A 9622-nucleotide genomic window follows, 5' to 3' on the forward strand; every position below is an offset into this window, starting at 1 on the left:
TAAGAGAAAAGGAAGTCGTATTTTTGGGAATGTAATGCGTTTATCTACATGTTGGCATTTGGAGCTTGATTTTTAACTCTTCTTAGAGATGACCATGCATTATACTGAAAGAGGCGGTTCGTGCTGCTGGACCTGGGTCCGAGTCCGACTACCAAGCACCTTGTGTCTGGGTTTTGGGTCCAATCAGACCTGCCTAGGGCAAGTCCGAGACTAGTAGGGTCCAGAACGGATAGGATATGGGCTGGATTCTTCCTCATCTGAATCTGAATCCAGATTTTGCACAATAGATCCAAGTTTGGGTCTGGAACCAAATGAGATCTGATGATGCAAATTCGAATCGGGATCCAAATATGTGTCGTAATACCGGATCAGGTAAGAGAAGAGCGAACAGAAAAACAACCGTAAGATGTGCATGACGGATCAGACCATATTTGAACCTCAGCATAGATCCAACTTAAAACATTGATCTAAATCTGATCTGAACCCAAAAAATAAATTGTATGAGTAAATCTGAATCTGATCTGAGTATCCTTTTCGATCCTACTTTAAGAAACTTGTATCCTTATATAAATAAAGGATTGGATTCGGACCAGAGGTCTAACCAAATCCGATCTAGTAGCTGTCTAGGTTGACCCACGAGGATCAAGAAACTTGATAACCAAGATTTGCGGCATTGATCTTAACCAAGAGTTCTTGGGTTCAAATCCTATTGGCAGCAATCTCCAGCTTGATTATCAAAAAAACATTATGAGAGTTGGAGACAAGCCCTTTCACCCAAATCCCATGTAAAATGGTTCTGATCTATGTTAATATTGAGTCAGATCTAAATATACATCTATTTGCCAATCCGCCCTGCTGAGCTCACTAGGGCTACTTTGAATGGTCTAAGCACGATTGCAATCAGGCTGGGTTTGGTCCATAATACATTGAGGAAGGCGTCAGACACATCCATGATTTCGGACCCGATAAGGGTCGGTCCAACTAGGTAACGAATCCAACTTAAATTGGGTAGGACAAACTTGGTCAAGCCCTTATTTTTCTCACGTTAGAGTCCATGAGGCTATGAACCATGCACCTAGTAGGACAAAACAAAAACATGATCGCTTGGCGAGTGTGTCACAAACAATGCAAGATGACTAGGGATGCAAATGGGTCAGATCCAAAATGGGTAAATACACGAGGAGTCTAATCCAAAATAGCTAAAAATAGCAAAACCTCCATCCTGGCATTACCAGCTCAGACCAAATGATACTCCCAAAGAAATACCAGTGATTGAGCATCTTTTGTTACACAATGTCTTCAGTACATCTGGTTAGGTAGGTGTGCTAAGAGACCCTTGGTGGATCAGGTGCAAGGACAGGTGATCAGGTGCAATCACATTCCACACTTTAAGGACAGGTTTGAAAGCGAGAGAGATGTAGGAAAAGTAATGCAAAATGAAAAAATCGTCAAAACAAGAGACTTTTTTACTGAGTTTTTCTAAAAAAGTATCTTTTTTATAGAAAACATTCCTTTATAGGAGAGGTGGAGGAATGTTTTATACCAATAGAAAATTTATTTTTACACTCCCCACCACCCATCTCACTGCCTCCCACCATCACCACCACCATCCATCGCCCCACCCTCCTCTCTCTCATTTTTTCACATTTTACCACTGTTTTCTCATAATAAACAAACAAGCGAAAAGCTTTCTTTTGAAAAGCTTCTCATATCAAAAACTCTCATAGGCAAACCTTTCTCTTCCTATGAGAGTTTTTATCTTTTCCAAATGTGCCCTAAGTGTGTGTGAAGCTCGAAAGCAGACGGAAGCAGCAAGGTGCAGCAACACACTCAAAGTGTGCAATGTGATTAGACTGGATCTGATCTGCCATCAGTTGTGAAAGGTTTTATAAGTGACCCAGCAAATTCCAGCACGTTGGAGAAACTTGGTGGTTCACACTCTCTCTCATTACATTTTTTTAAAAAGGCAAGCTGGGTTAGGCAGACCCCTACCAGTTATACAACTATACCATTGGGTTTTGAACCTGCAACGTAGGTCCCAACACAAGGTGACGTCCCCTACCAGACAAGCGGAATCCCCCATTGGTAATGGTGAAAAGTGTTGGAGAAGAAAAAGGCATAGTAAAAGAATGATAATTGTATCCTCGAGGGAAAAAATGCTGTCTTGAAAAAAACAAGGGCATTAGGACATTAATCTACTGGTAGCTCTCAAATAAAAAAGACATGAATCTACAGCTAGAAAACAAATTATTAACAAGTACAGTATCAGAAATATACAGGTGACATTCAAATATCCTACATGCAATTTTGCATTCCACAGTTCTCCAAAGGAAGAACACGAACTCAATTACTAAGCAAAATCACCATCATCCTCGCAATGCTCATCGCCATTGTTGCCAACATCATCACAATCATTGTCATAGCAAAAAGCTGCAGCTTTTCTCATCCAGACTTGAATAGTAAAATTGCCTTCTGATCCAAATAGAAGTATACAAAATGGTTTGTTTCATGAGTGACATAAGATCCTGCACAGAACATGCAGATAAATTTGTGAAATGTTATTTTACATAAGAAAGAAATGAAAGAAATATGTCGCCATCATCCTCTTGCAACATGGACAACTTCGGCAGTTGCTGCAACGAAAATTAGTTATGCTGATACGTTACACTAGTGAAGGAGTTGGCCAGAATGAAGTTAACAGCAGTAAAAAACACTTAAGAAGATTGCCATTTTTGTCACCCTGATTCTTAATAAAAGTTATTTTACCTTTAAAAAATTTAACATTTTTGGTATAAGGCACAGTCCATGCTGTCAATTGATGGAGTCACGAAGCATGGGCGGGGACCTGGGCGTTCACAATTTTACATAGCAGGCACTAAAAAAATACACTGGGAGCAGGAAGGTGATATCAATAAGTTGAGCAAGTCCTTGCATTACAGTATTAAACACCCATCCTAAAACTATTAATGAAAAAATGTAACTCAAAAAGATGGCAATAAGGGACTCCAAAAGAAAGAGAGAAACTAAGGTATAGACAATAACTCCATCAAAATACTACTACTGCTGAATTAAGTGGTTGAGTGGAGGCTGAACAACCATGTGCTTCCAATAATTGCAAAAAGGTCATGTCAAGAACAATTATAGATGGCATCCAAGCAGAGATTGGGAAGACAGAACAATACTCATATCTGCAAGAAAATGATGGGCAAATGAGCTGGAGTGAAAGCAACTGGCCCTACTTACCATAGAACCACTTCTACTTCTTGCACTAGCATAATATTGGGCAATGGCCATTAAGGCACAAGAGAAGTAGGAAAATCAGCATTAACATCCCAAAGAATATTGATGCACAAGGAACTTTCTCAAGACCAAGTACTAATCAGACAAAGCAGTCGAGCAACAGGTTACAACCTACATATCTAAAATTTCAAAGCAATGCTAACACTAGACATCTTCCATGCAAGCCATGTGCCTCAGCCAACTACCACACAATATGGCTGATGATATATTTGTCACTCAGTGCTTTATTCTTAATGAGCACAACCGAGCCAAGCCAACCCACGTGAGTGGACCATAGTCGCTACTCAGCACATTATTCTTAAAGAGCTCAAGCGTGTTTGAAGGACAATAAGCACATTTTACAAACAACTAAGTTCATTTACCAGCGACAAATACTATTGGAATCATAATGAGTCTCAAGACAAGGAACCCAGCTAGTCATAGAGCAACTCAATCTGGTCAAGGAATGACATGACTGAATTAGTTATTTAGTGCCTATTATAAGTTGGTCTGGGTCATCTGGTTGATTCAGCAACTACCTTGATTTCATATTACCGAGTTCCAAACTGAGCCCTAGTTATGCATCAATAAGGCATTATACAGTGGAAATAAAAAAAAAATGAAAGTGGCTAGTTATAATCATGCAAAATTTTCTAACTACCAAGTTTGAAAAAGGTGGATTACATTTGTATTTGGTTGGGCAACATAAAACCTTTTAGAGGCATCCAACATGATATGAATAAAGGTTGGAAAAAGTATGGCAGAAAACATATAAACATTTGTATAAAGTAAAACGAGAATATTGGAATAAGTCACAAACAGTATTTGGACATGTCATTTGAATATTCGAATAGTTGCTATCGGCATTCCTATAAGGTTCTATCCTTTAGGAGTGTTGTTTCACATCCCACCTTTAAATTTTAGCTCCTTTCCACATGAACTTGGTTTCCTGTGGATATTTGTGTCACTCCACCATGACCAAATCAATCTTTGTAAGCTATGTCACATGGGTGCGGGTACGGAGGGGGAGCAATTTCAAAAAATTTGGACACGGCTATATATATATAAGATCCGACCCCGATACCGCCTTGGATCTGGACCCGACTCGAGTCCAAATTAATTTTAATAAATGGACAAAATAAGACTCGGTCAAAGTTGACCGAGTCAAAATGTGGACGGACACGGCCCCAGTGCGTTGACCGAGTCTGACACTTAGTTGACCATGTCTGCGTCTGCCCCGTGTTCGAAGCCGCACCCGTGTCGGGGCGTGTTGACGCGGGTGCGTCGACCTTTTAGCCGAGTCCGTGTGACTTAGTTTGTAAGAAATACAATCAAGATGTTCCTCCTTTTCTCACCCACTGCCCACAAGATCCCAGGAAAATTGCCATTGTCAGAAGAGGCCATAAGCATTTTGGTTTTACCTTTATCACCATCACTCAAATTTTCTTCTTTAGCATTTAGAAAACAGCAATTAACCAACATTAGTATTGTTTTTGCACAAGAGCTTCCTCAATTTTACAATTAAAGGCATGAACAAAAAGAAACACCTAAAATGCCAGCTTGATTCATGAAAATTGAAAGTGACTAACTGACTACTATCATATGGTTTGTTTGACACAACTCCACAGTCCACAGAAAAGAGAAATTAGGGAGAATAGGCTTGGATTCCACAAACCAAAACACACTATTAGTGTTCCCATCTAAAGATATAGTGTGCTTTGTGATTATAAGCCAAATCTATCTAAAAGCGCCATTAGCAAAAACTTATACTTTTCAGTTTAGATATCGTCCGAATGCTTCTTGTTTCAGTTTATAGATAGATATTCTGCTTGTCAAACGTTCTAGGCAGTCTATGTATGGTCAGCAAGGAAGAGAACATAATCAACTAAATAATTTAGAAGCAAGACATCAATCTCTTCCCCAAACATCTTCTTTCACCAAATCAATCCTCGCTAGAACTATCTAGATCTTAGTATCAGCATCATCAAGACTTATCCCAACTACATGGGGTTGGTTTTGCGAGTCCTATTTCTCCATTCCTGTCTATCTAAACCTACAACTTTGGTCACTGTACAATCCTTCATGTCACCTCTAACTGCCTCCTTCAAAGTCTTCAGTGGTCTTCCTCTTTTCCCAGTTCCTTTAGTGATGCTATTATAACCCCACATAAAGGAATGCTGGCTTCTCAACGACATAACATAAAACATCCATAACCCTCAAGAAACAAAGCTACGCCAACAAAATCATCTCCACTCTTTCTAGCGGCGTTCCTCATCAACTACCAATCACTAAATCCCAAGTTGGGCAGCACCAAAACCACTCTAAAACCCAAATGTTCCACAATGGCCGTCCGGATTCACCAAAGTGAAAACTTTGAAGAACACCACGACGGCGCAACTGGTTTCTCAACGACATAACATAAAACAATCCATAACCCTCGAGAAATAAAGCTACGCCAACAAAATCATCTCCGCTCTTTCTAGCAGCGTTCCTCGTCAACTAACTACCAATCACTAAATCCCAAATTGGGCAGCACCAAAACAGCTCTAAAACCGAAATGTTCCACAATGGCGCTCCAGATTCACCAAAGTGAAAACTTTGAAGAACACCACCACGGCGCAACTGGTAAGGAGATAGACCCATCATTGAACACAATCCCCCAAGTACCAATTACCATAAACAGAAAGCAAAGCCCCTAATCCAGTCTAAAAACGAAGAAGAAAATGTACAAGAAATGGAGAAAGAAAGAAAGGAAAAACGCCAACATCGCTAAAAGAAGCGAGAATCATTCGTGGGTGAATTGAGAGAGAGAATACCGAAATTGCGCCCGACGATGCAATGCCAGGAGGGGCCGTACATCTTATCGAATTCCTTCTTGATGTACGCAGCAACGTCCTTTTCCACACTATACTTCTCGAATGCCTGAAACCACAAAAGAGAAGATAATGAAGAAGTGAAAGAGATTTTTCCCCGTATTTTTTGGCCTTCTCACCTCGAAAATCCGAGCGAAAAAAGGGAAGAAAACTTCGAGAAGAAGAAGAAATGCAAGCAACAAAGAAGGAAACGGATTTGTGGGGACAAGAAAAAAACGGAAAATAAAGGAAATTTTTGGGAGAAAAGATGGGGTTGACGTTCCGTACGGAAAGGGCACGATCGATGGCCTCCTTCTGCATCTCCTCCTTCATATCGGCGCTCTTGATGGTGATCTTGGCCTGCTGCTGCCGCTTCTCATCCTTCCCGCCGTGGTGGCGATCCTTCGCCACGACGATCGCGCCCTTCTTATCCCTGCTCTCCTCCGTCATCTCTCTCTCTCTCTCTCGGCTCTTTTCTGTGATGCAGGACACGGAAGCGTGAAGGAAGAGTGAGATAAATAAGGGGCACTCTCTCTCTCTCTCTCGGCTCTTTTCTGTGATGCAGGACACGGAAGCGTGAAGGAAGAGTGAGATAAATAAGGGGCTCTCTCTCTCTCTCTATTCGGAATCCACAAATTACTCAAATGCACATAACCAATCTCATCTATAACACAAGGTCTTTGGAGATGACGCTCAAAAAATAAGGGTATTTTGGTCTCTTTCAGCGCCCATCGTTTTTTAAAATTAGCGCTTAAATTTTTCAAAAATAACTGTTCTCTTTTATTTAGGAAACAAAGAATGGATTGAAATCAAAATTTTCGTAAGATAACAAATAATTGCATAAACCAAAGCAGATGTCATATTTCGATTTTTCATCTCTCTATGCTGAAACTAAAAATTAATACGCTATTGCAACAAATGGTTACCGTTTTATATCGTTTGGAATTGATTAAACAAAATGGTGAAAAAGAATATCCCAAAAGTTTAGCTTGTTTGGCTTTTACCCATTTATCCAAATATAAAAATGGGAAGGGAGATAAAAAGTGAAATCTAAATCTAGCTATTGTAGTTAAAAGGTGAAGATAAAAGGATGGAATAGCATAGTTTGGTTGACTGATATGTCAGGGTTTTCAAATTAGAATCCTATTGGAGGCCACCCCTAGTCCGATTATCTAATAATAATAATAATAATTGAAGACAAATAAAATTCATATCTTTTTGTTGGTTAGGGTCATGTACGAGCCCGAGCAAAACAAAAATTTTTTGAAAGGCAAGCTGGGGTTAGGCCGACCCCTAATAGTTATACAACAATATCATTGGGGTTTGAACTTGCAGCATCCCAACACAAGGTGATGTGCACTAGCAATTTTTTTTTTACTAAGAGCAATATACAAATTTAAAATTCTAAAAATACCATGATTTTTCATAGACTTCACATTATATTCAGTGCACGCAGTGACCTGCTTGACAGCCACCCAAGACATTTATCGAGATGAGTGTTGTGTCCATTTTGACAAATGTTGGGGTGGATGGTCATCAGCAGTGGAGCTGCAATGTTGTTGGATAAAAAATGACCTTTTTTTACTATTGAGATGTGGATGCAAGGGTAGCACATGCAAGCTTGCATTATTGATGGGTCTAAGAGATTCATTTGGATCTTGTTTTAGTTTAAGCTTTTATTTATATTTTGATTTTTTAATGTATTGGATGTATCTTAGATCCAAAATAGGCCTAAGGTTTCTCATGTTTTCCTGTAAATGCTCATTACAGAAAAGTTAAAAGTTAAAGTTGGATATTAAATCAGTTTACTTCTTTCCTTAATTTTTCAGTTAATTTATTTTCTTTTATTTCCTGTACTTTCTTGTAATTTCTTGTTGTTGTTGTTTTAAAATAATCTCATAGTTGTCAAGATTTTCTTCGTGAATCCGGCTACAGATTTACATCAGTTATCCTGCAGGAGCTGGCTTCCCTGTGTTTCATAGAGCTGCCCATAGATTGGATCCAGATCTAATCTTCCATGCCCACTAGGAAGTAGGAACAGATGCTGGACCTTGTTCTTATCTCCCTCCAGAGAATACAGGAATCACATCACTGGTTTTGCTTGATCCATTCAACCCCAAATTGGATCTGAATTCGGTGCACCAATTGATTTCATTCCTTCTAGGTATTTAGAGATTGTAGAGCTAAATACAAACGAAGCCAATGGTTTGTATTCTAATCATGAACAAAGCTACCACAGAAAAAGTGGTGGATCCGATGAAATATGGACCCATCTGCCTAGGTCGAAGATGACCCGAGTAATGGAATAGGTTCATCTGGTCTTGTACTGTGATGGCCAACAAACAACACTCACGAGCATGAATTTTTCCCGAATAAGCGTTCCATCACACGATTTCTGCGCACCGGTACCCATCTAAATATTAAGACAAAGAAACCTGACTAAACGTACGTGTACCAGCACATGAATCACAGATTCACAGTACATGACACCTCACAAGCCCTTAAGGTCAGTTAAGAAAGTGGACCCTCACATCACTTTATTTAGGGCAGACTGGTTACTGGAGTGGAGGCTGACCATGTATTATTGGTATTGGCAGTGTATGGAAAGGACCAAGGGCTTTTTAAGGTAAATGAGTCCCCTCCCCTCCTTTGGGTAAACCTACAGAGTTTTACGCGGCCAGAACAGTGATAGTAAATAAAGCTGGCAGAACCAGCGCAGCTAGCTCTTTGATCCTGGAGTGGTTTGTCCATGTAAATATCCAAAAAAAAAAAAAAAGTAAACGAGAATTTGAGAGCAACTTGATAAAATTGGTTCACTAAGCTAATCGTGTTTCCAAAAAAACTGAATCGTCCCCTGAAAGTTTTCGGAGGAGGTTCGGTTTGATCCAAATTGGTTGATTAAGATTGATTTTAACAACACTGCTTGAGACTGGTAGTCTACTAAACTGGTATTACAAACTTTTTTTTTTAGGATAAAACTGGTATTATAAAGTTGAATGCTTTCTCGTAGGCATGTAATGATGCAAACATGGGTTTCTTTTTAGTTTTTTTGCAGTTCGTTATGGCTTGTTCATAGGGCTGCAAAAGGATCAGATATGGTCAGATATCAAATCTAAATCCAACATATTTTTTTTGGATATGGATCTTTTAAGTAAAATACGAAGGAGGATTCAGACCTGTTCAATCCGATCAATTTTGGATTCAGGACTAATGCAGATCAGCATTTTAAGTTGAATATAGAGTTGATCGAAATCAAAATCCAACCCAAATGCATTTTTTATATGTAAATGGCATGTTTTGTTCTATTTTTTTCTGGTTCCAGTATTACAATATGTATTTCAGATTCGGATTCAATCAAACTTCTTCGGATCATATTCAGATCCGGATCTAATGTTTGCACTTCAGATTCGGATTCAGATCTGGCAGGATCGAGCCCAAATCCGACTCATCAGCCCCACAATTAAGGAGGCAAAAAGCTAACAAAGCCCTTC

General features: G+C 39.4%; 1 protein-coding gene across 1 annotated transcript; it reads right to left on the bottom strand.

Moving 5' to 3' along the window:
* Positions 1–2226: 2226 nt before the first annotated feature.
* Positions 2227–6678, bottom strand: LOC149820553 (uncharacterized). Its single transcript, XM_089982919.1, has 3 exons — positions 6420–6678; positions 6096–6201; positions 2227–2525 (listed from the first exon to the last, which is right to left on the bottom strand). Exons 1-3 carry the CDS (start codon positions 6579–6581, stop codon positions 2443–2445), a joined length of 351 nt encoding a protein of 116 aa, XP_089839045.1. The 5' UTR covers positions 6582–6678; the 3' UTR covers positions 2227–2442.
* Positions 6679–9622: the final 2944 nt, after the last annotated feature.

The sequence above is a fragment of the Nuphar pumila genome, chromosome 12 (assembly GCF_984573655.1).
Source record: "Nuphar pumila chromosome 12, dmNupPumi1.hap1.1, whole genome shotgun sequence".
Classification (NCBI taxonomy): Eukaryota; Viridiplantae; Streptophyta; class Magnoliopsida; order Nymphaeales; family Nymphaeaceae; genus Nuphar; species Nuphar pumila.